At 39.7% G+C, this 27,176-nt stretch overlaps 1 protein-coding gene across 1 annotated transcript in view; it reads right to left on the bottom strand.

The window, feature by feature from the left end:
* The window catches only part of COL24A1 (collagen type XXIV alpha 1 chain), a 168,601-nt gene that overhangs the window by 57,278 nt on the left and 84,147 nt on the right, over positions 1-27,176 (bottom strand). Inside the window, exons 23-28 of the mRNA XM_082227706.1 lie at positions 25,439-25,492; positions 23,727-23,771; positions 6,962-7,015; positions 4,082-4,135; positions 3,257-3,310; positions 739-792 (exon numbers count right to left, since the gene is read on the bottom strand). Of these exons, the coding sequence (XP_082083832.1) occupies positions 739-792; positions 3,257-3,310; positions 4,082-4,135; positions 6,962-7,015; positions 23,727-23,771; positions 25,439-25,492 (315 nt within the window). The remainder of the gene's footprint in view (positions 1-738; positions 793-3,256; positions 3,311-4,081; positions 4,136-6,961; positions 7,016-23,726; positions 23,772-25,438; positions 25,493-27,176) is intronic.

The raw sequence follows: 27,176 nt of genomic DNA, 5'->3' as shown, positions 1-27,176 counted from the left end.
GTTCTCCACGGCTTTCTCATATGGAGGATAGTATTAACTAGTTTGCATGTAATGCAAAGCCAAGTCATGGCTTAGCATGAACATGCAAAGATAAAGATAATATGCTAGTATATCATTCTTTATAAGGGAAAGAACAATTCCTTTCTTGCAGTTTTTTCTAGTTTTGGAAAACTGTGTTCAGGCAGCTTCTTGCATTTCCATTTTCTCACAGCCAGATAGCCCATCTACCCATTGAGCAGCCCACCAAAATCTCAGAACATATGACAACTGGATGTGCAGAGTGCAGCTTAATGGAACACGGCTATGGGCGGGGCAGCTTGAGGGAAGTGTCACCTATCTTGGGCTTGCTCATAAAAGCTTTAAAATCACTTAAATACTCTTTAAAAAGCTCACACAGCTGTATTACTGGTCCTTTATCCATACCCAGGAAGGAAATCTGCATGTGGAAACAGACCTTCACCTGTGATTTGGCCTGCATAGTATATTCTATGTGTAATAGAAAAAAATGTGGATTCAGAACCCGGGAGTATCCAGTGTGATTATCCTACCTAGATTACTGGCCTGAGCTCCTTTCAAAACACCAATTACAGCTGTAGGGACTGGAATCATATTCCAGAGCTCTTCTCCTTTACCTTGACAGATGATCAGCTGACTATATCTTCAGATGATCTGATATATATATATATATATTTGTAGGCTATAAATCTATCTTACAACAAATAAAATCCTACTACTCACTCTTTGACCTTTGGGGCCCTGTAGTCCAGGAGGTCCTCTTGCCCCTGGAGGACCCTAGAAATAAATAAAAAAAAGATTTTCAACATTAATAATTTTAGAAGACCAGTTGAGGCAGCTAGTGAATACAATTTAATTTTTAGCATAGATAAGTGCATTCCAAAGTGCTTCAATACCAGCCAATGGCAACCAACCAACCAACCAACCAACCAAACAAACAAACAAACAATAATCCTCCCATGCCTATTCCAAGTTGCTTAACCAATTAATTTTATATATTTTTCCCTAGATGGGAACATTAATATGTTGTTTATAACTTTATCCAAATAGCATTGTAAGCAGCAGGTTCTTAAGAACCACGTTGCTAAACAAAAGAAATTTGATTAGATAGCCTTTAGGTCACTTAAGGACAAAGTCATTTCTTGTTAACTGAGTAGGAGACTGCATTTATTATTATATTTTCTTCCAACCTTTCCTATAAAAAAACTCACTTTATAGCAGCCCTGATATGAGGGTTCTCTCTAGGTTAGGTTAAGACTTATGTAAAGCTACCCATTTTTTTAAATGGCTGAACAAATATACACACACCCCCGGATTTCCCAAGGAAAATCATCTATCCACCACACAGCTTTTTAGTGATGCAAGTTCCATCACCTTCTAAAGATTTGTTGATGTTGGTTGAGCAAGCAGATTATGGAAAACTTCTTGTATGAGAGTTGTTATTATTTTAATATGTTCTGTGAATTTTCTTTAACATTTTTTTAAAGAAGCACAATACAATAACATATCAGTCGTGCTGTTCCCACTTGACTGAAAGGTCAAGAATTTTAAATGAGTTACTAACAGGTACATACATTTCCAAGTCACTATCAGGTCATCATGGCAAAGGATAAAATCTGTCGGGCTGGATGTAATGGTGCCCTTCATTTCATGGAAGAAGCTCCAATTCAAATGAAACTTTCATATAACAGAAATGGGGGAAGTGATTTTGGCCAATTTCCCCTTCAGCCCATCCCACAAACCTCTCACACTGTTCCAGGGCATCCCCCAGTGCTTGAGAGGAAAAGCGCAGGGGGAATAATAAAATATCACTGTTCCCGCTGATAAATATGCTGATGACACCCAGCTTTATCTATTGATGGACGTCCACCCTAACTTGGCCCCGAACACACTGACCAGATGCTTGGAAGCTGTGGCTGGATGGCTGCGTGAGAGCCATTTGAAGTTGAATCCTTCAAAGACAGAGGTCCTCTGGCTGGTTTGGGACGACATGGAGTTGGGGGGCCAACTCCCATCTCTTGCGGGGGCTCAATTAGTGCCAGCGCCTTCTGTCAAGAGTTTGGGTGTGATCTTTGATGCCTCCCTTTCTATGGAGGCACAGGTTGCAGCCACAGCAAAGGTGGCATTTTTCCATTCCTGCCGTATTAAGCAGTTGGTTCCTTACCTTTCTTGCCCTGATCTGGCCACAGTGATCCATGCAACAATCAACTCCAGGCTTGATTATTGTAACTTGCTCTACACAGGGCTGCCCTTGAAGCTGACCCAGAAACTCCAGCGGGTGCAGAATGCCGCGGTGAGGCTCCTTACAGGGTCCTTGCAGTGGGATCACATTCATCCAGTGCTTTACCAGCTATACTGGCTCCCGGTGGAGTACAGGGTCAGGTTAAAGGTGCCGGTTTTGACCTTTAAAGCCCTATGTATCTTAGGATCCTTGTACCTATGGGACCGCCTCTCCTGGTATGCCCCAAGGAGGGCCTAATAACAACACTTTGGAGGTCCCAAGCCTCAAGGAGGTTAGATTGGTTTCAACTAGGGCCAGGGCCTTTTCAGCACTGGCCCCGACGTGGTGGAATGCTCTGTCACAAGAGACCAGGGCCCTGCAGTATTTGACATCTTTCCGCAGGGCCTGCAAGACGGAGCTGTTCCACCTGGCCTTCGGCTTAGACTCACTCTGACCCCTCATATGGGATTTGGTATACAAATTTTCCCTTGGCTTTTTTGCTAGCCCATGTAGGGCCAGCATGGATAGCTGGCTTGTGTGAATATCTGATATTTCCTCCCTTTATGGTCTTGATTTGTGGGCTACTACTAAAACGAGGCTGAATTTTAAGCTGTATTTTAAGCCGTTTTTTAATTAACTGTTTATTTGTTGTTGTGTGTATGTTTTTTTCCCTTCCCCTATTATGTTTTATTGTAATTCATTCATATCTGGTGTCAGCCGCCCTGAGCCCAGCCCATTATTTAATTATTATTATTATTAAATCAAAGCCCCTTCTGTTAAACATGCGCTTAAATGTCTTCTTCTGAACTGACACTTGCTGATTATTAATTTTGGTTGAATAGTATGGCTGGTTTTATCTCACTGTGTCTGCATCCCACCCCACATCGCAGCTGGTGAATTTTCATCAGCCTTCTGCAAGGATACACAGTATACTAACAAAGCTAGGGTTAATATGTAATTGTGGGGCGATTTGTATGTGTAATACACTGCACCCAACAAACAAAAATAAGTTTCACTTACAGGCAATCCTTGTGGCCCTATACCCCCAGAGCCACCTGGAGGACCTGGATATCCCTGAAATGGAAGGAAATGGTTAGTCTGGTTGAATGGCAGCCACCGAAATGCTCTCATGTGTTTTCTCCCACTGCTCACAATTCAACACCTGCGACTGCTCGCATCTTACCAGCACCATGTTCATTCTGCAGGTCAGGAAAACCCAACAGACTCAAGGCTTTAACCTTCGGGTCTTCACAAACACATGAGAATATTCACACGAGGGAGAAGAATGGCTATTATCAGAAACAATTATTGCCAATTGCTCTGGCCAGATGCTTATTTTTGAAGTAGGAGAGTTGGCTTTCCCAGAGCTTCAGATACTTTAGATTTTTATTCATACGCCTGGCTAATGTATCATTTCTGAGACTTCATGTGTTGCCCTGTCGATTATCTCCAGAAACACACTCTGTCCCAGTGAAAGTGGCAAGTTGTAAATTGCTTCTTGAAAAATCAGGCCACAACAGGTTTTGTTTTTACAAAAATACATGTGTCTACTATTTTCTTTGATATGACAGCTTCTCATTTTGTATTAGGTAGAGGCTATTTCACACAAATGCCTCTCTAAGCAATCATGACTTTAACACCTTGAAGTTAACATGTGACTTTGTCCTAAAACTTCTTCTTAAAAAAGGATTAACTAACATTGCTTTTCCTTCTTTTTCTTGCAAGAGTTCTTTCCAAAGCAGAAAATTTCCAGTTACGTTTCTAAGTACTAGGTTTCTCACTGTTCATGCCATTAAAAACATAAAATAAATATGCATATAAAGTTGCTTCCCATTAATTACTTACCATGATACCTTTTTCCCCAGGAGGGCCCATTGGGCCCGGACTACCCCTCTCTCCCTAAAAGGTAAAGAACAACAAAAATGAAACTTTCTGATAGGTTGTCATTGCATTTTTCTTTCTCTGTGAGAAAATACAAGGTTAGTTGTGGGAGAATGGGGCCTGGTCATATAATTCTTCTGCCAGGGTGGAGAACATATGGTCCTCCAGATGTTGTTGGACTCCTGCTAGTTTTCTGGAAAATTTTGCTTACGAAAAGTTATAGGTCCTAAAGCTGAAGCGTTCAGTTTGTCAACATATTCCTGAGTTGGTTCCTGTGTGGCTCAGAAAACTGGTTGGAAGAAAGAACCACCTGCTTGTTGGCTGGAAGAAAAATGTCGCTATGAGGGGACATCTTTATTGCTGCATTGTCTTCTGGCTAGTGGAAGTTCTCTTCCTGCTACTGCTTTCTCTTTTCTTTTGGCTTAAACTGAGCTCTGCCTGCCTCCAACGAAGAGAAGAAGGAATCTAGGGTTCCCTCCTCCAAAATAGGCAAACTGAAAACTGTCTTCTTGGCCTTGGATGAGGGACCCTTTTCCTACTAACTGTCTTCCTCTACTTGAAGAGAGAAGTGATGATTTTATGGAACAAGGCGCCAATCAGATTTATCTACATGGCAATATTATGAAGGATAACATAGCATGGGGCAGCCATATTTTCCATAAATTGCTCCTGCTAATGATGCCGTATTATTATGTATCATCGTTCCCGGATCATTAGTAGGTCTATTTCCCAAGGGCACTGCAGCTCTGTTGCTGTGTACTCTGCTGCCGAACCAATAATTTTAATTTAGAAGTTAAGGGGGGGGGGGAAACAAAATTAAAAACACAGCCCTTGGATGGTTAGTAAAGTACTATAACCTTGCATCATCTGATTTTCCTGCCTTGGAAACAAACCTCTGACCCTGCTCTCAGTCTTTGGGAATGGTTTCATACTTCTGGCTGACCACTGCCCCCCAAGTATTGACAAACTCTTATGTTGTGAAACATCGTGAGATCTACAGGTATAGGGTGGTGCACCAATCTAAATAACAACAACAACAACATTGGCATACAAACACTTTGTGTAGCCCTAATGGAATGTGTATTAAAATAGCACAATTATCAACAACAGACCAAAAAAAAAGTGTTACACTATTAAAATACACCTTACAATATTACTTTCATGAGTGTAAAATGGTTTTATGCGAAAAATATTTCAGCACTCTATGTAAAATGATAAGTTACAGAGAAATAAGCAAACGGTGTGATAATGATAAGTGCCTCTTAAGGGTTTCATTCCATTTGAAAACCGATTAATTACCCCAATACTTTATTCTCTTGATTCAAAACTTTCGTTTTATCTGAAAATAAACTTGTCAGTTTATCCTTAAGTAGCAACCAATTGCAATTACTGTGTCATACTGCTTGGCATTATTAAAATCCATCTCTTAGTTATATCCTGAACAGAGGAAATAAGTTTATTTTTCAGTTATTTTACCTTGATGTTAACGTATAACGAAAGTGACTTTTCACATTTTTCATGTCAGATACAATACCATCATAGAATAAAATTTTGGGGTGGGATGCCACTAAGTTGTTGTGTGCACAAATCAAGGTCCGCTTGCGCAACAGGACTCCCCCCCCCCGCTCTTCCTCCCAAATCTGCTCTGATTTAGGGGGTGAGTGGTGGGAGGAGAGATAGGGGTCAGCCCCAATGCGTGAGGAAACCTCGTTCCCTGCATACATTGCCCACTAAGCGCTATGCTGAATCCCTCTCTTTCTCTAGAATTTCCTTTTGAATTCCTGCCATTAAACTGGTTGAAATAATTTTTCCCTTCAGGGTAGAAATAACAAATATGCTAGATCACACTGAAAAATATTTAGGTTTCTAGCATAATGAAACCTGACATCCATTTAAATAATAGTTTCCTGTTTTCAATTTTAAGAAAAGGAATAATGGAGAATTCTTCAGAACATTAAAGGGCTGTAGTAATAAGGACATTTGGAAATGTAAGTTAACCCTACTGTGTATTCTCAAATTAGATAAGGCTATTAATCTCCCAGACATTCCGAATGCTCTTGAATAAAACCTCTTGCTTTGCCAGTCTTTGATTTCCATGCAGTTCTCTTCTCCCCCAACCTTATACTGTATACAACATTAAAGTCTCACATTGAGTATGACTGTTCTACAGAAAATAATTTATGAAAATTGAGATGATGTATGTACTCTTGTAACCAAAGAAAAATCTTTAATAAAATATAATAATAATAATAATGAATTTACAATTCAACAGACACAATAGGCAAACACCACTAATATGTGTGCATGTTCGAAAGGTGTGTAGTTTGTAACTTAGGACCAAACTTGACAAGACAGCAAAGATCAAGGGTGTAGATTTCAATTTTTCAATTGTTAGCAGAAAGCAGCTGCTGTAGCCTTTTAATCTCAATTGGAGTCACACGGGCATTGGACAATGCCCTCCAAAACCCGCCCTCCCTCCTACACATTTTTGATGAAAGTCAACTCTCAAAGGTGCTATTTGCCCCATTAAGGAAAACTTTCAAATAAATGTAAGCTTCCCCTAACAAGAAAATTAACTGCTCCAGGGGAAAGATTCTTTATAATTGGGGAAATGGCACAAGGGGAACTCCTATTCTCCATACTAGAAGGAGGCAGCAGCTGATTTTAGAGAAAAAGATAAAGAGGCGGGAGGTCCAAGCACAGGTCTTCATCATCTTGTCAAGTTTGGCAAGATTAACCAAGATCAAAACCCTCACATGCAGCTTTTGCAATTTTACTGTATTTGGAACATTACGTGTGCCAGAGTGATTATTACATTATCAGTACTAGCATCTCATTATACACCTTCTCGCCGGGTCCTCCGGATGATCCAGTTTCACCAGGTAAGCCGATGGGACCCTACAGGGAAAACAAAAGTAGATGGGTTTCTAATTTCGTATCTTCATATTTGAGCATCAACTCATGCTAATGGTGTTACCAGAATCATCAATGTAAGTGCTTTTCCCTACACCCAAAGATACAGTTTGGTCCACTGGGGTTTAGTGGGAGCTAATTATTATTTTCTCATGTCTTCTAGTGATTTCATCCGTATACATTTCAACTTTGAGATTAATATTGGAAGAGCATGAATCCTAATGGCACAGCTGTTTTAATATCACTTTAATCCTAGCCCCAGTCAAGCTACCATAAATTCATCACAACTGTGTCACTGGAATGACGCTACAATAAATGGGTCCAATCTTTATTTTAAACGAGCTCATGGAACTCATTAGTGTTCCCGGTGGGGGGTGGGGGGAGCTTAGTCCAAATTCATTTTGCCGAACTGTCACACATTATCCGATTTTCTGGCCTAGTAGTGGGGAACTTAGGGCTGCCAACACTATATTAATATAACTAATAACTCCAATCAGTCTGGACAATTATTCAGCTTGGTGAGTGAAGACTGTTTACTACCTTAAACTGTGCTTTCTTATTATTGTATTATTGTTTATTTTGTTGGAAGGTGCCTCAAGACTTTGGAAGGGGAGAATACAAATGTCTCAAACTCTCAAGATTACAAAAAGCTTATTTGCATGGTGCCTTTAAGGCAATCCTTATGAACCACAAGTAACTATTTATAAGCCTCACCCAAGACTACTTTGGCTAACGAAAGCACAGAGCTTTCTGCCTGCCCCATAAACTGTTTGCATGCTATATTTCTACAGAGGAAGTTTAGCAACTGCCAAATAAGTATTCTGGAGGTCATAATTCTGGCTATCTTCAGAGCAGAAGGAAAGGACAAGAGCAAAAAAGAGTGCAAGTTCTGAAGCTTCTTGCTTAGGCACTGGGAGTCTCATCCAAGAATAAAGGGTAGTTGCGATACAGATGTGTTTCTGTGTATAAATGGCTCTCAGCTGCAAGATTTTCCTCCCTGGGAAAATACCTTCGAGACTTCAAACAATAGCAGTACACAAACTTTAGGAGACTCAAGATGCTGTAATTGTAAAGCAAGTATTATTGGAAACATCCAGTCTTTCTAAGAGCTTCTAAAATTGGTGTTTGATGAAACAGCGTTAAGAGCCCGGGATCACAAATACCGCTAACAGAAGCTGACAATCTTCAAAAGATTAAAACAAGGTATTAGAAGTGCAATGTAGCAAACTGATATGCAGGGCTTTTTTTCACCCAGAACTCACTGGAACTCAGTTCTGGCACCTCTCAGATGGGCACCATTGCCATGATAAGAGAAAAAGGGAGGCATTCATGGTGAGTTCCGGCACCTCTTTTTCTGGAAAAATAGCACCGCTGATATTTAATTTTAAAAAAACTCATAACTTGGCTATTGTCTCTGTATATTGGAAAATAGGAACAAACCAATTTCACCTCATATCAAATTAGCTTTATTGATTCATCAGTATCAAACTATTGAAGCACTGGCCATCAAACTATGAATCCCCAGGCAATAAGAAGAATTAAAAAGACCAGTTAAAACAGCTATATGGGGTGGGGCTTCAATGATACAGATCTAACAATAGCTATGTATGGCATTTGGGAAGTCAAGTATCTTCTAGTTTCACTAATTAGAAATTTTGGGGAGTCAAAGACCATGCTTGGGTGATCTCAGAATCATGGAAAACACACAGCTTTGTTGGTAGTGGCACTGATTTTTATTATCAGGGTGCCAATATATTGGGATATATATTTATCGGGAGCGGGTGGCACTGTGGTCTAAATCACTGAGTCTCTTGGGCTTGCTGATTGGAAGGTTGGTGGTTCAAGTCAGCGCGACAGGGTGAGCTCCCGTTGCTCTGTCCCAGCTTCTGCCAACCTAGCAGTTCGAAAGCACGCCAGCGCAGGTAGATAAATAGGCACTGCTGTAGCAGGAAGGCAAATGGCATTTCCATGGATGGAGAAGGGGGTTACCACAGATTCTCCTTGCTCACAGCCAGGGTGTGCATGTGGTGAACCAGTCAACTGCCTGCTTATCATCAAAGGCACATAATGGACACTTATCCCTTCCTCCGGGTGGGCAGTTGTTGCGGACCCTCGAGCTCAGTCGCCATCCGCGGGCAGTGAGAAAGGAACGCACATGGCCAGGCGGCCACAGGGGGAATTCTCATTGGCCACCTGGGTAGCTAGCATTGAGCTCCCACCGGCTGCTGCATTTCAAATTGGCCAATGAATGGCCTCTTCTGGTGGGTGGAGGGGGTGTGCCTTGCAGGCTGAAAAGGCACTGGTTGCACACATGTCCTGGCAACCAGGGAGGCATAAACGCCTGTAGCACCATCCTGCCTCAGCACATTTAATGCCCATTTAATAGACATCACAAAACCAATTGGGGTATATTTTCACATCCATCTTAACACGCGCAGCAAGCCTAATCTTTTTATTCATTATCTGGACTTCTAAAAAGTGCTACTCTCAGATGTTTTCCTGAGAACATTTTAATTAGAGGGTGAGGGTTTTTTTTTTCTTCCATAGTGGAGAAGTTGGAGATTAGTACTGCATTATGCACTCTATATTTATAAAGGCTAAAAGCCAAGTTGTTTTCTTCCGCTTGAAAAAATATTCCCAAGGCCCATGAGTGCCAAAGACTGACTGGCATGGTCCAGCCCCCAGGGCAAGTGACAAGCTATAAATTAAACTAGGGGGTGAAAAGGAATTAAAAAGTTCAGGCTGAAATGTATCCAGAAAATGTGTAATTAAAAGGCAATTGACAAAATACCCTAATGAAACCACATTCAGGACAAGCAGAGATTCAGATCAGGTAGGTTTGAAGCTAGAAATTAGGCTTTTTAATAGAATCAAGACTGGAGCACAGACGGATCAGAGAGCCAGGAACAAAGCTGAGAAATAACAAGCACAAAAAGGCAAAACTGTAGGGTTTGAACACAAAAATATACAAGCCAGCATCTGAGTCAGAAACAATGGGCTACCTAAAGATAAAAGGGATCATTTCAGCACTCCCAAAGGCTATCACAATTTAAGCACAGGATGAAAACCAAAAGCTACTGGATGCTGGTAAAGTCACTGTCTCCTGAAACAACTGATTTTCTGTTTGATGTCATACTAAAGAAAATGTCACACCATCAATACACTAAACAGCATACAGTGGTACCTTGGGTTAAGAACTTAATTTGTTCTGGAGGTCCATTCTTAACCTGAAACTGTTCATAACCTGAGGCACCACTTTAGCTAATGGGGCCTCCTGCTGCCGCCGCGCCGCTGGAGCATGATTTCTGTTCTCATCCTGAAGCAAAGTTCTTAACCTGAGGTACTATTTCTGGGTTAGCGGAGTCTGTAACCTGAAGCGTCTGTAACCTGAGGTACCACTGTACATGCAAACGAAAACGAATGGCAATCTCAAACTGAAGTTGAATGCGCTTTTAAAACAACTACAGAAAATATTGTGCCGTGGTTTCTGTTTGTCTCTCTCTAACGGCAAACATGACTTTTTGGAAGCCTCCTTGACACATGCGTTCTTCTGGAAAATTAATCAGAGGGTAGATCCCACATCTAACACATGCTTAAGGCAGGCAAAGCTTCTGCCAGGGCATCTGCTGTGTGTTAAAAAGTTGGACTACAGTAAAATAATTGGAAACATGATGTGCTTAGTGTTGGGGGGGACGACACTTGAGCATGTAATAGCAATGATAATAATCCTTCAGTAGACCCTTTTAGAAAGAAGATTATAACTAGGTAGCTCCATGAATTCCCTGCACAAGCAGGTACTTATCACATATATTTATATACACTTTACTTCTTCCTGTACCTCCAACCAGGTTTCTGAAGGGATGCTCAAAACAATCACCTCATCTACATTTATCTTATCATTTCCCCACTACTGCTATGCACACTTCTCATTTGAGAAAGCTGCTTCATTGGCTGAAGTTTGTGCCTTCCTTTCTGGCATGATATGTTTAGAAAAGTGCAATTTTCACATATGGTTGCTTCCAACAGATTAGCAATGGAAGAAAATGCCTACAGGCACAAAATACCTCAAATTCAGGGGCGGAGCACTAAAAATAGGAAGAGTTAGGAACTAGCAGATGGGCAGTGTTGCCTCTTTGGTGGAAAGCCATACTGGTAGTTAGCTATTTCATCCCCAAATTAATAAAGCCTGTGTTTCAGTTGCATCATCTTGCTATGCTAATGTTGCATCCAAACAAGTCTTAGCGTTGCTGAGGCATTACTTTTCTGTAACTAGCTGGAAGTGGAATTAAACAAGGGAGTCCATACAGCCAGAGAGAGAACCGCCACGGTCCCCCGAAATGCCCTTCCCTGTGGCCAACATTTTTCTATAATGCTTATTTACAATCACAGCTTGTTGGGCAAAGGTCCTTCACAAAGTCAATTCATACTTTCCCGATTCAGCTTTTTCCTTCCTTATTTATGTTTATTACAGCTGGGGATTACTAATCACCAGCCTGCTAATGGCACCATTGTTGGTTTCTGCTCCTGCAAGGGTGAGGAGCTTTAATTATTGGTTTTCTTTCCATTTTTATGCCAATGTTTCACTATATAAAAAAGAAAAACATATATATATGAGAAGGTAAACCCTTCCATTACCCCGCAGCATGAATAGAAAGTAATGATGGGGCTATCAGGGCTAAACAGCCCTGTTTTGGGAAGTTTTTAAGGATTGATGTTTTTATAATTTTTTTAGATTCAGTGGTGCCTCGCAAGACGAAATTAATCCATTCCACGAGTCTCTTCGTCTTGCGGTTTTTTCGTCTTGCGAAGCACGGCTATTAGCAGCTTAGCGGCTTAGCGGCTATTAGCGGCTATTAACGGCTTAGCGGCTATTAGCGGCTTTAAGAAAAAGGAATCAAACTCGCAAGAACTCACAAGACGTTTCATCTTGCGAAGCAAGCCCATAGGGAAATTCGTCTTGCGGAACGACTCAAAAAATGGAAAACTCTTTCGTCTTGCGCGTTTTTCGTCTTGTGAGGCATTCGTCTTGCGGGGCACCACTGTATGTTGTAAGCCGCTCAGAGTGGCTAGGGAAACCCAGCCAGATGAGTGGGATATGAATAACGAAATTATTATATATCAAGTAAAGCTATTAATCACTAATCCCCCAACTAAGATGTATCACTATTCTTCTTGTTGTAAAGGCGGCATACAATTAAGACGAAACATTATCAACAGGAAACAATTAAATGGATGGGATCTGCAAGTAAGAAACTTTAATTAAATACACAGGGGCCACGAAAAGCCTTGATAGTACTTTGCCTGTCCACACTGGACAGTGTTTTATTGCCAAAACGGGGGGAGGGGTGGGGATCATCACACACCAGGCCTGGAGGGGGGGGGAGAGGACAACACATGAAACACCAGACTGCAACAATTTGACATTACATGGATCCTCTGCAAAAAATTAAGTGAACAGATGGTAATTCCAGAGAAAACGACTAGCATGGAATTAAGGACATATGTAACAGAACCCTGATAACTTTTCTTTTCTTTTCCTTTTTTTGGTAAAAGAAAAAGAAACACAGATTTCCTTAAGGCAGCGGAGTTATAAAAGTATTTCAGACAGCTTGTTCTGTATACTGAAGCACAAGACGTAATTTTCCTATAAAAGGAGATCTATCAAATTTGAAGAATTGCAACACACAACTATTCTGGAGAGACTAGTGCATTTCATCATTCCAGATGGAATCAATGAATCAGGAACAACTGTTCGTTTATAGGATCTTTAATTTGTTGCTGTTGTTGTTATTGTTGTTGAAACTGATGTTTCACAGGCGATTGGTAGTATGTACCATGATTTTCCTATATGGATAAAAACTCACAGTAGTACAGTACTATTTGGATATAATTTGAGTCTCCTTATCTGTTGTCCAGCCTATTGTTTTCAAAAGAAGAGCTGAAGTCTTTTGTAATCGCTACCTATTAAACGACTAGTGAGGCCTGTAACAAAATACTGCAGTATATCTTTCCTCCTATTCAGGTCCTATTCTGGTCATCCATTCTCTCCAAGTAGGGCATTCCAATCATCTCATGCTGTTGCCCCATTCCGTTTTTCCTTTTCCAACACTCCATGGTACATTTCATGGCTCCTGGTCATGCTCAGTCCTCATTGGGCTGCTTTAAATTTAAATACACAAGAATGCACATGCATGTGAGTGCCCACCCCAACAAACCCCATTATGGTAGCAGTCATATACAGAATTTCTAGAGAGTAAGCAAACTACAGGTCGTACTTCTGTAGTATTTGCCACAGTAGCTATTTGCCACAAGCATTTCATCTTAAGATAGTAGAGTTTTCCAGACCTAACAAAACCAGGATGGAACACAGTTCATCTGGCACTGAGTTATAACCAAACCCATACTCAATTCACAGAGTAAGAGCTGCTTCACTCCATCAGACTAGCAAGCCGGAATTTTTGTGTGTGGTCTTTGGGTTGATGCCTCACCTTCATACTTCAAACTCAATTTCCTGCCACTTAGCTGAAGTACTAAGAATGTTATGGCAGGAGCACCAGGATCCACAGAAACTCACTCACGTTGGGAATATGATTATAAAGGTGTGTTTTCCTTCTAAAAGTTCCCAAAGAATTGAGTCTGGTTGATGTTTGTGTTAACATTTCTGACTTGTGAAATCTTAACCGGGTAGCAAATCAAAGGCGCGTGAGTCAGGGTAAAAACCTGTGTCGTTAACCCACCGCTGGGTTAAGTACATTTTGCAAGATGAACCACGTGGCGTCCACATTTCAAATGTGCATTTGAAATAATATGGGATTAGCCAAGGATTCTCAAGAAGGGATTCTCATTTTGTTCCAGAGCCAACCTAAGCAAATGAAAAGATGGTTCAAGTCTCCCCAAATGCAAACAACTAAGATTTTTTTTTTTGGGGGGGAAGAGTGCGGGTTCCTGGTTTATTTTGTTCTTGTTTGGTAGTAGCAATAGTTGAGAGCTGGGAGGAGGAAGGAAAAAAGAACTTCTTTGTCTCCTTTTCTGCTGTTGCTGCCACAATCCCTGGAAACAGCTAAAGGAAGGGGAAAGAAGGAAAGGGTGCTTTGGGGGCTGGCAGAGAGAAGAAAGGGGTTTGTGGAAGCAATGCACCCATCTCTAATCCAGGTATTGCTCTGATCCAAAAAAGGCTGTGGGTTGCTCAGGGGAGTTCATAAAAGCTTGCCTTTCCCACAAGGAAGTGTTTTAGGGGCCCTGAAAGGCACTCCAAGTGAGGAGTGGCTGAATTTCTGGAACAACCATAGGAATTAACACATGGCACTTAATACATAGAAATTATATAGCTCTCTAGGCTTAATTCCCTCAGTGTCATTTCCTCCAGTTTCTCCCGCCACCTTCAGTATTGAAAAAAATCATCACAGACTACCACTTACTTTTCAGGCACGGATCAAAGTGCTGATTTTTACCTATAAATCTTAAATGGCTTGGGCTCAGGGCACCTGAAGGACTGCCTGTTCTCATCCAAACTTGCCCCATTCTTTGTTGGTGTTCTGAGGTGAGGTGACGGTGAAGCCAAGGCCTACTTAGTTGTTCCAAGTCTGAGGAACGCCTTTCTCTTGTCTGCGTCATTAGAACGCTCTTTGATGGCATTTAAAGGTCAGCTAAAAATGCAGTTGCTTTTCCAGCCATTTAATGAGATTTAAAAATTTTAAAAAATGCCTTCTGTTTTAAATTGGATTTGCTCCTGCTGCTTTAATTGCAAATTTAATTTGTTGAGGCCTGTTTCTGATGTAATGTCGTTTGGACGGAACACTGAAATATGACAAATGGACAGGATCGAGCTTTAGGTCAAGCAATCACCCCATTTCTCTGGTAGACATCACCAGCATTCGCTTCTGGGTTTAACCTGGTTCTTTAAACAAATCAAGATACACTGTGGTCTGTGACACTGGCTAGTTCAAATAAACTGTAGTTTAAACTAACCACAGATCCCGGTTCAGACATAACAAACTGTGGTTAGTTTAAACCAGGAAACAGATGCTTCCTGTCTCCTCCTCCAGATGATGCAAATAGACGGGTATGTGCTCAACCACAAGGCCGCACATTTGAACTGCACCTATGTGTTTTGTTACAATTCTTTTTTCCTGTTGTGAGTTACCTTGGAAAGCATGGCTCAGAGACTTATGACTCTTGTGATGCTACAAACTCACAGCTCTTGCAACACAGATGTTAATTTTGAAAACTGGCTGAGATAGTTACATAGTGTGCTAATGAAACATTAGCAGTCCAGTTCTTCTGCGATCATATTGCAGATTTATTGCCTTGTCTTCTATTTTTTGGCTCCTTATCTCCAAACCTGAGGCATTTCTACAAAGTTTGAAGAATTTGTTCTACTCAGCATCTTCAAGTCCTCAGTCATTTAAAGCAATTTTTCAATTTTCCCTTTAATTTTGGGCATAGGCAATTATGATTTCCTCTCCTAGATAAATTAGGTATCCTCAAGGCCTAAAACAAGTTTAGCAACGAGGCACTTAAGTGCAAAGCTTCCAAGCAGGCAGGTCTATACAAAAAATATTGGCTATGCTTTTTCTTAAATGTGAGCCTGTAATAGCTCAACCAGGCATATCATTTATAGCAGAACTCCCATACATTGTTTTAGTTACCCTCTGTGCGTTTGTTGCTAGAACAGAATACAATACTTGTAATGAATACCTGTCTACCAACAGACATATGTATTTAAATACAGTTTTGCAGGCATTTGATTGGTGGTATCCCATACTATAACATTGGACCACATGCTTTGAAGCAAAAGATCCCAGGGTTGATCCTGGGTTTTATCTCCAGTTTAAAGAACTCACTGGGTTAGCAAGGGCCACTGCTTCAGGCTTGAAAGAGCAAATCAGAATAGGCAGTACTGGGCTGGATAGACCAATAGGAAGCTTCATATGCTCACATGACATTCTTATTTGCCCTTCTGACAACAACTCAACATTCTGGCACCGTTTATGGTCCTTTGGTCTGCTGCTGACATTTTCTATCTTGGTCTGACTGTCTACAGACTGAATTTTATATTGGCCTTCTCTACGAGGAACCCACATCCATATAAATCAAATATTCAGAGGGTGTTTCCTCCGCCCCTTGGCAATGAGTTATGTTTCCAAGTAATAATGGCAGCCAAGAAAAATAACGCTTTTGTAGGTCACATTAGTTTTCATGTGTGAAAGAATGTCATCTTTCAATCATCTTTTTCAAACGTCTAAAGCCATTCATGCAGTGGATTATGCTCAGCGATGGACAAGACAGGTTACATGCGTCTGTGCGTAATACAATGTGGTTTCAAAGTTCTGCCAGCTAGTAATTTAAAAATCTGAAACTCAACTGTGCATGCCAGCACAGTTGAGACTTTTCTCCCTCTAATCCAGGGGCAATTTTCTCAGTAGCTGAAGCCAATGTTTTTCTTGGCATCGCTTTCCAAAAAAAAAAACCCACACAAAAAAAACAACCCAAAAAACACTTTGTCTCATCAGCATTGTAAATCTGCTCTGGCTGAACTCCTTTAGTTCTCATTAAATTAATCAAATGCTGTCTAAAGGGATCTGCTGATTCTGTAAGAGGTGGCTAATCTTACCAGCCAGGGAAAGCTGCAGAATTCCACTTCAGGTTTTAAATTCTATTCTGTCAAAGTCATGGATCTAATAAGGATCTTAAACAAATTAGCTTCCCCTTATATAAAAAAAGCCTGTTGCATTCCAAGGCTCACAACAACAACAAAGGGAGGGAGGAACCAAGATACTGGCTTGCTTGGAAGTGTCTACAGACTCACTGTAAGCAATAACTGTGGCAAACACAACTTACATGGGTACCCTTCAAACAGGAAAGAACTACGGCCAGCTGTGCCTGTTAAAATCCCATTATAGCAAGGCATTCCCATTATTCCTGTAGAATTTTCCACAACTTTTCTCTGCTGCTTCAAAAGTGTCATGATTTTCAGAACATCAGATTTTATAAAGCTTCCCTGATGCCCTTTCACTCTGGAAAAACCAGAGAGAGGTAACTGTGCACACATTTAATGCTATTCCTTTAGAAATAATAATAATAATAATAATAATAATAATAATAATAATAATAATAATAATAGTTAATAATAATAATAATAATAATAATAATAATAATAATAATAATGTTATTTATACCCCGCCCATCTGGCTGGGTTTCCCCAGTAACCAACATCTATTTTGTATGTGCTAATTTTATTTCCTTGTTGGCTATTGTTCTCTCTCTTGTTGAGTTTTAAGATGTTAAATTTGGTTAGCTTATTACCATTGTTTCTGTGTGGATTTTCTGTATTCATTGACATTATGATTATTTCTAATTGTTCTTAATGTGTGTATTTTTTTTGTTCATTATTGCTCATTTGGTATGTTGTAAGCCACCACTGTGGAAATGTGGAGTATAAATAAACTGATGTTTGCCAAGGGCACATGGAGATCCTGCATAACAAAGAATTGTACAAGTAACGGGGGGGGGGGACCCCAGACATTAGAGCTATCAATCTAATCATTCTCCCCACCTGTACTGAGGACATTGTTGGACAGCTTTAGAGCATATTGTCTAGATTGCTTCAGGAACTTTTATTACCATATATGTGTGTTTCTACACATCCCTGCTAGAACTTCTAAACAAGTCCAGGGAGATGGATATAGTTTGTTTAAAAAGTGTCATCAACAATGGACTATCTATTGGATCAGAGTGTAATAGAAGCAATGCAATGAGAAACAGGGATTGAAGTGGCAAAGAAGGTAAAATATTTGGGAATATGGTTAACTTCAAAAAATATTGATTTATTTCAAAACAACTATATCCTGGAGTGGAACGGAATCAAAAAAGACCTGGAAGTTTGGGGAAGGATGAAACTTTCTTTTTGGGGTAGAATTTCAACGATCAAAATGAGTGCATTTCCAAAGATGTTATTTTTGTTTCAAATGATTCCTATAATTAAGGGGACAACGACTTTCAAAGAGTGGCAAAGAGTAATTTCAAGATATATCTGGCAGGGTAAAAAGCCAAGAATACAATTTAAGTTATTAACAGATTCGAAGGGAAGGGGAGGCTTTGCCCTGCCAGATCTGAAATTATACTATGAAGCGTCTTGTCTCTGTTGGTTAAAGGAATGGATAAAATTAAAAAACAATAAACTCTTAGATTTAGAAGGATTTGATAACAGATTTGGATGGCACGCGTATTTATGGTTGGAGAAGAAGAAAAGTCACAAGGGCTTTGAGAATCATATCTTCAGGAGTTCCATAACAGAAATATGGGACAGGTATAAAAATATATTAGAACCCAAAGTTCCACACTGGTTGTCTCCATTAGAGGTTATGAGTATAAAGAAAATTAATATGAGAGGGAATTGGATTACCTACGGAGATTTAATAATTAAAGAAGGGGGGGGAATGGAAAATGAAGCCATATGAACAAGTAAAATAACATGTGTTTGATTGGTTGCATTATTTTCAGGTAAATGAAATGTTTAAAAAGGACTTTAAAGAGAGTGGATATACAGAAAAAGAATCAAAATTTCAAACAGAGATAATAAATAATTATTATAAGATAATGTCAAAAATGTATAAAATGTTGTTGGAATGGCAAACGATGGATGAGGAGGTAAAGTCGGTCATGATACATTGGGCCAGAGACTTTGGTTATAATATACAATTGGCTGACCGGGAAAAAGTATGGAATGAAAATATGAAATTTACTGCATGTACGGCGTTAAAGGAGAATATTATGAAAATGGTATATAGATGGTATATTACACCGGTTAAGTTAGAAAAAATGTTTAAAACATGTAATAAGTGTTGGAAATGTAAAGAAAAAGAAGGATCGTTTTTCCATATGTGGTGGGAATGTAAGAAGGTAAAGGGTTTCTGGGAAATGATATACAATGAGTTGAAGAAGATGTTTAAATATACATTTGTAAAGAAATGTAGGAAGAGAGATAAACAGAAGGGACTACAAACTTTTTCACACGCAGTAACAGTGGCAAGAATATTAATGGCCCAAAAATGGAAACAAGAGGAGTTACTGATCCTTGAAGAGTGGAGAATGAAACTTATGGATTATGCAGAATTGGACATATTGACTGGGAAGATCAGATATCAACGGGATCACAAGTTCATCGAGGACTGGGGAAAGTTTACAGATTATCTGAAAAGCATATGTGACGAACAGACAACGCTAGTGGGATTTAAAGAGGCTTTGTAAAAGTTAAAGATGTATTGTAAAAAAGAAATAGAATGGAAAGGATAATATTAAATGGCAATATTAAATATAGAGAATGCGTAAAAATAGAAAATATGGATGACTGGTGGAGAAGCTGGTGGAAGTCCAAAAAGTTGAAATTTGTGAATACTGTTTGAGATGGCGAATTTGTAAAAGGAAAAATTTAATAAAAATTAGTATAAAAAAAACCAATGGACTATCTAGAACTCAGATATAATTTAACAGGCAAAACTGTTATCAGATTTAAACTGGTCTATGACCGTAATAAACTGATTGAGATTGTTATCAAGTTTTTATCACTTTTGTGAGTATTGCTCATACTCATAAATCCAAATAAGGAGCATTAAATACATTTATCTTCTAATCAAATGTATAACTATTCCTGTATACCTGAAGGAGCGTCTCCACCCCATCGTCCAACCTGGACTCTGAGGTCCAGCGCAGAGGGCCTTCTGGCAGTTCCATCACTGCAAGAAGCAAAGTTACAGGGAACCAGGCAGAGGCCCTTCTTGGTAGTGGCGCCCACCCTATGGAGCACCCTCCCATCAAATCTCAAAGAAATAGACAACTATATGACATTTAGAAGTCATCTGAAGGCAGCCCTGTTTAGGGAAGTTTTTAATGACTGATGTTTTAATGTATTTTTAACCTTCTGTTGGAAGCTGCCCAGAGTGGCTGGGAAATCCAGCCAGATGGGCGGGGTAGAAATATTATTATTATTATTATTATTATTATTATTATTATTATTAAGTAGGGTACCACCAGCAGCGGTATTTTCTTCATAAAGAGGAGGGAAGTTTGGAACTCTGTGTTCCCAACAATACATGAATGTGGGATAAAAATGTTCAGACTGTGGGAAAATTATGACCTAATAATCTCCAATTATCAATGGGACTATAGATACCATCCACATTCATGCATGCATCACTTATAAAAGCCAAGAAAGTATTTCAAAATCCATATATACTATTTCAGTCTACCCTTGGTCTGGAAGCTGCACCTGGTACAGAATTTGGCCAGGAGGGCTGTAAACAGAATGAGGAGGCTCAGTTGTTCAGGTCCATGGATTCGTCAAGTTAATGCACTTATGATAATACTGAACCAAAGCCAAAAAGTTCTTTCCATTACTATTCTATGTTATCATCTACCTCAAAAAATATTCCTTAAATTCAGTAATTGCAACATTTGGTCCAAATTTACAATTAAGTGCTATGTACACAACTCACCATAGTCCACTACTCCTACTTTTGTTTTTTAAAAGCATTTTTCTTTTTTGGCTACTGCACCATATAGGCCAAATGTGCTGTTTATTAATTTGATCATTTCTAATGAAGTAAAGTTGCAAGATGAGTTTTTACAATAAATATATGTCTGGTTATATATTTGATTGTGTAAATACAGCTTTGTTTCATGAAAAGAAACCAAACAAACAATACATTTGACATACATTGTATACAATATCATTAATATTTTTAGAGGGAATTAAGGCCGTTTCTGTACATAATACTTATTTGCAAGTAGGGCCAAAGGTTACACAAATATATCTGTGGTTTGGAAGCAAATAACCAGGGATTCTATTTTAAAGTGAGTTATCCCTCTCTCTTTGTATTTCATCCTCCAGACTGCTGTTCCAATATTCTGTATTAGTGTCTATGTGTTCCTGAGGGGATGACTATTATTTTGTGTCTCGTAGGAGAGCACAAACATTTAAGAGTCAACTAAACAATTCATTTAGTTCTACTTTCACATTCAATTCTGTTGAAAAATTCTCAAATTTTAGCAAGATTAATCTTGTCATCAGCACCTGGGAGACAGCTGTCAATCAGTTCATGCACATGAATCACACATGCCTCAGCTGTCCTGATTCCATTTTTTATTGCGAGAGCATGGCAGCCATTTTGGGCGCCGTGCTCTTGCACAATTTCTGGCCAAAATCCCCCAGCACTTTTTCAGGGCCGTGATCTCACATGGTGCCCCAAAACAAATGCTTTTGGCCACTGTGCCCCACCAAAGTGCTTTTGGAGGGCCACAATCTCGCATGGGTCATGTGACTCACATGGAAAACGGGGTCCCAGATTGTCCCTGAATCATATATGGAATCACAGTTTAAGAACCTTGTGAACAACCACCATAGAATTATTTTTAAAGCTCCAGGAAACTACAGTCACCGACATAGGCTACACAACATAGCTCAAGGAAATGCCGAAATGCCACAAACTGAGTGAGATGCAACACAGAGACAGCTGGTTTTTTTAAAAAAGCTCAGTAGTTCCACTAGGCCGAGAGACAACTTTGGGATTACCTATACAAAATATCCGTAAAATTTAATTACAGTGGATTCAATAAAAAGGCTCAGACCAGATGCTAAACTTTAACCCCGTTTTGCTTTATATTGCAAGGCATACAGTTTCTTACAAAAGAATACCAATGAATCCATGAACATTTCTCCCTAATTCTTTCCAGAAAGTATGCCACACTGATATTTTGGATTGGACCTCCCCTGTTCATCTTGGTTAATGTCTACCTCAGATTCTTGATTTGTAAAATGAAGGGCAATAATATTTACCTATGTCTTTACAAGAAGAAGGGATGAATGTCTGCCAATATTTTGAAGAATGAAATGATAAAGTAAGTGTGTGTGTGTGTGTGTGTGTGTGTGTGTGTGTAACCACTATTCCAAAATTTATTTCACTTGTGGTGATATTCTCCAACATCTGTTTCAAAGTATTGCAAGGCATGCCATCTAAAATACTTTTCTCCATATTTTATTAGCTCCAATGCAAAATTTGTGCCCCAGCAGATGAACATGTTTAGTAGTGTCTTGTGTTAATATTTTTGGAGTTTATAACTAGATCTCCTCTTTATTGCATATGAAAAATAGGCATTACCCTAAAAATAATTTGGGGAAAAACATAAGCACCAACATATAGCATCTATAATCAGCATACCCACCCAATCTTAAATTAATCAAGACTTTCTGACTTTCTTTCTTTCTTTCTTTCTTTCTTTCTTTCTTTCTTTCTTTCTTTTGTATTCTTTTTGTGTCCCCAGAGAAATACAAGCTCCTTCCCCTCAGTGGAGCAGAGGCACATTACACATAGTTAGTACTAATTATTCAGTTTTGTGTTGCTTCCAGGGAATATGCGGCGCAGTGGTGCAAAGATCCGCCCGGCGCCCCCCCCCCCCCGGTTACCCAGTCCCAAGCATGCAGGAGGGCGGAGCCAGCCGGCTGCCTCAGCGTCTCACTGGCTTGGTCGCCCCTGAACTAGCAGTGCAGCCGCCCGCAGCAGAAGAGACTGTTGCAGCTCTCCAACCGATGGGCGGGCTCTTCCCCGGACTCAACTCTCAGCCTGGTGTCCCTGAGAGCCAGGCGCCCCGCACCCCTAGTGCCTATAGCTAAGACGTCCCTGGTTCCTTTCAAACTTCAGCCCTTGGCTGAACCAGGAAGAATCTGAAGTAAGAAACCGTTACGGGGATCTGAGGGCCCTTAGTTGGAGTTGTTGGGAACAAGAAAACTGATATTGTTTATGGATACCATAAAGGAAAATTAAAGCATGTCTACAACAAAGTTAGGTTTGTAGGTCAACTATTGAAAGAAAGTGATCCTATAGATTCTGTGAAAAGATGTCAAGGGGGGGTCTTAATAACAACAGTGAGCACCTTTGTAGCATTTTATACAAACCAAATTAATGTGATATTGCATGCATCTTTGCATGTAACATGCAGGTTTTTAAAAACGCAAATAGCAGCTCCTGAGTGGGACAGATAATTACTGAGACTGCGGCAGATTGGGAGCAGGAGTGTAACACTTCTGAAGAAAACAGAAGAAAATTGCTCTTCCCAAGCTGCTATTTGCATTGCAGTCAAAGCAACCAATGTAAGTGAATGCTTATCTGATAGGCTATATGCAAACCTATTTGAGATAGTTAATTAGATATTCTATGCTAAAATATAGACACAAGTTAATACCTTTTTTCTTCTTCATTTGGAACCCAGCCTGCTCAAACTTTGGAGCAGCCCAAAGATAAATGAGCATCTCAACAGAAGCAGCTGTGCTGAAGGTTGAATGTATTATTTAGAAGATATCTGAAGGCAGCCCTGTATCGGGAAGTTTTTAATGTTTGATGTTTTGTTATGTTATTCTATATGCTGTAAGCTGCCCAGAGTGGCTGGGGAAATCCAGCCAGATGGGTGGGATATAAATAATAAAATTATTAATATTAATCTATGGATAAAGTTTAATTTTTTGCTGAGGGTGGAACAATATACTTGGCGTTGGGATGCCACTGAAATCTGCAGCCCCATGCCAAATTCTTCCCCTGACCCCAGCACCACTATTTACCATAAGTTGTGAGTCTTCCCATTCCAAATCACTGGCTATCATTACAAAATATACCATATTGTGAATAAAACATAAATTTATCCTTACTGTTTCACCAGTTTTCCCAATAATTCCTTGATCTCCTGTTTCTCCCTGTGAATTTAAAAATTGATTTAGTAATTTAGCACACAATTTCATCTGAACAGAGAGGAAGTTTTCAATCCTTACTTACCTCAAACAGCTTAGTCCATTTCCTCTCCCTGAGGCAGTTTATCAATGCACAGAATAAAAATATTTCCTTTCCAGTACTACTCATCTTTACAAATTTGCCATGCTAAAATAAATGGGCTATATTTTGCATTTTGTAATAATGTTGCTTGGCCAGAGCCCCTTTTTAAAAGCACGATATATTCATTGATTAATTGTTGGATGAGGCTGATTAGTTCAGGAAGAAGTAATGCATACACGTTACTCATAAACTGATGCAATTGTGCACTTGGCAGGAGACCTTTTCATTCCATCTTCCATGGCCCACAGGTGAACGAACGCACACTGTGCCACACCAGATGCTACTCACAAACAGGCCTATGTGCACCTTCAATATACCTATTCCAGGTAAAACTGTAAGGTCATTTGCGGGGAAGCTTTCAGAGACATCCAGAGGCTTCAACTGGCACAAAATGACTTGCCTCCTGAAGGAGTGGGTCATAAGGACTGCACCAACACTCCCAACTACATTCCAGGTTCAAGCAGAGGTAATTTTGATGACCCATAAACCACTAAAAACCCAAGCATTTTGGGCAGATTTTCCCCTACTTCTATGTTCCGCCATGTCTAGGGACACCTTTTTTTAAAATAAAAAAGTACACCATAAATGCACCAGGTCAGATCTACAATGGCATCTCTTGTGGGCATCGATATGTTCTTCTCTTAGACACCTGCCACAGCCGAAGCCTGTATATTTTTGAGAAGCGGTGTAAGTTCTTTTTACTCAAAGTGGTCTAGATAGTGGTTTGCTGGTCTGCATAGGGTAGAATAATTGGCAAATGGTTGCCTGCCTTGAAGTCCTGGGTTGGGGACAGCCAAAGCAAAACAAGCAATCCCCTGCCTTAAACATTTCATCATATTAACCCTCAACCCAAAGCTTCCTGGGCTGGGCTAGAGTGACGCAAAAGGACATCTGTGGGCAGGATTCCTGCATTGCCATGGGTGATGACCCTTGGGGTCCCTTCCAACTCAACAATTCTACCATTATATGATTTGTTCCTGCTGACTATGGTCTCTTAATTATGGGTGGCTTCACCATTTGGACTTTCTTTATAAGAGTGGACACTGCTGTGTGTTTTACGGGCAGGGAAGGGGTGGCACATGTGCACAAAGTCCTACACACTTGGAGATTATGGCTTGGAGCCACAGAAGGGAAATTTCCTATCACCTTCTCCCTCAGGTGCCCATAACATTCCAAAAAGCCTCTCGGGTGGATCAAGGGACATACTGAAAATGTTGGTGGAAATAGGAAAGGCTGATGGAGAAGAGAAGGTGGGGATCTTCTGCTCATCCTTGGGTATGTTGGGGTGAAGTTGAATCAGAGAGAGCGGGAAGAGAGAGAAAGAATTTTTGGTTGATTTATCTTTGTGTTCTGAAAGCTCATTTTTGTAAGTCGCTTTTTTTGAAAAAAGGAACAATAAATTAAAATAAAAATTGATATATTTTTACTAGCTTTCAGTTTTCATCTGTGAACCTAGTATTAGCTATACAATAAATACTTTATATACATATATATATTTACAACAGTAAATTCAGAAAAAAGTCAACCCTACCTTCAGGCCTTCTGGTCCCGGTTCACCTGCATAACCTTTTCGACCAGGCTTTCCCTGCATTCAAATAAAGAAAAACCTCTGCTTTTGAATGGCTTTGGAATCATGACATGCACCAGAGTTGCATCATGCCTGACACAAAATACCTGTCCATGCTTCAATAGACTGAGCTGAGTTACGCTGACACAGTCAAAGCAATGCTTAGCTAAACTTTGCCACTGCTGATTAGCTAGAATTGAAAATTGAACATATAGAGGCTGTTGTATTTATATGAACAAAAGAAGCCTAAACTAACACAGAATATGCTGTATTACACACAGTAACAACCTGGGCAATTTGATGTGTGCCAGGTTTGGGAACAGAACAAATAACGTGCAGAAGGACCTCAAATATTACTTTTACAAAAAGGTTGTATTAGCAGAGTATTTTAATGGATTAAAAATTAATAAACATAATAAAAACTTGAATTTGTTCCTTAAAATTCATTGAATTTATTTCTTAAAATCATACTGAATTTTGGAATGTTCTTACAGTGAAAGACAAGAAATGGAATATGGGAAATCTGTTGCCATCAAAAGTGCACAGACAAATTTTAAGAGAATGAATTTCCAGCATTTGCATCATTAATACCAACTCATTAGATAACAGAGGAACATGTTTAGCGTCCTCATCAAGCAAGGTTCCAAAAATATTATAAAGGTGTCTTCTTGTCAAGCTCTAGAAGAACGTCTAATCAACAGATGCAAAAAGTGTTATGAGATTGCGGCAAGCTGTATGTGCAGAAGAGATTAAACTGGGGATATATTCCTTTATATTATTGGTGAAAGCATTTGCTTGGGCCTCTTCCTTTTTTTAACTCCACATCTATCCTGGGTTTTCAGAGGAAAAAGCAAACAAGCGCTGTATTTTGAATATAAAACTTGTTTAATTAATTAAGTGTATATACATTTCGGTAGAGCATATATTTTCAGAAAATAATAAAAAGCAAATAAATATAAACAGATGAACCAAGACAGAGTGATATCATTCAGCTTTCATAAACCTTGACATTTTACATACTGTTTTCCATCTGGTGCCTTGTCAGAGCCAAACCAGAAGTGACACCATTCATGCAGTTAACAACTATGCAATGAGTTGTCTAAAGGTAAACAGAAATTTGATGTGTGTCGGCCTAGACCACAGAGAGCTGAAAAGGAATAAAGCCCTACACATGTCGCAGATCTAAACTGGACCTACCAATTTATAAGTTATGTGAATACTGTCCTGTCAACTTTGGCCCTCAGATAAGAGGCATGAAAGCGAACAGCAGAAAACATGAACCACTGCTGCTTGCAATAATACCATTCCCATTTCAATGCAACTTTCATATCCAGATGCAGTACACCTTTGATGACCAGATGGTGGCAACAAACATCAAGTGATGGCTGCTTCCATTATCCCCAACTTCTCTGAGCTTCTCTGAGGGTCAAACTACATGTCATGCTTGATGTGTTGGGATCAAAACACACATAGAAGGTACGATTATCCCTTCTTCCCAACTACAACCTCCTAAAATTGCCTCTCCAAAGTGGTGATGAGTCTTTATAAAAAAGAAGAAAAGGAAGTAACCTTTGATGCCAATAAGAGCTTCTCTTCTCTTTCTTCTCTTTTCCTCTTCTCTTCTCTAGGCCTCTTGGCGTAATATTGTTTTAAAAGCTTTTTCATATTTTACTCTTTGCCTGTTGTTGAACGGCACCCTGAT

The sequence above is a fragment of the Podarcis vaucheri genome, assembly GCF_965113315.1.
Source record: "Podarcis vaucheri genome assembly, chromosome: 6".
Lineage (NCBI taxonomy): Eukaryota > Metazoa > Chordata > Lepidosauria > Squamata > Lacertidae > Podarcis > Podarcis vaucheri.
The sequence above is the reverse complement of the archived record's forward strand: the minus strand, read 5'-3'. Positions and strand labels throughout refer to the sequence as shown.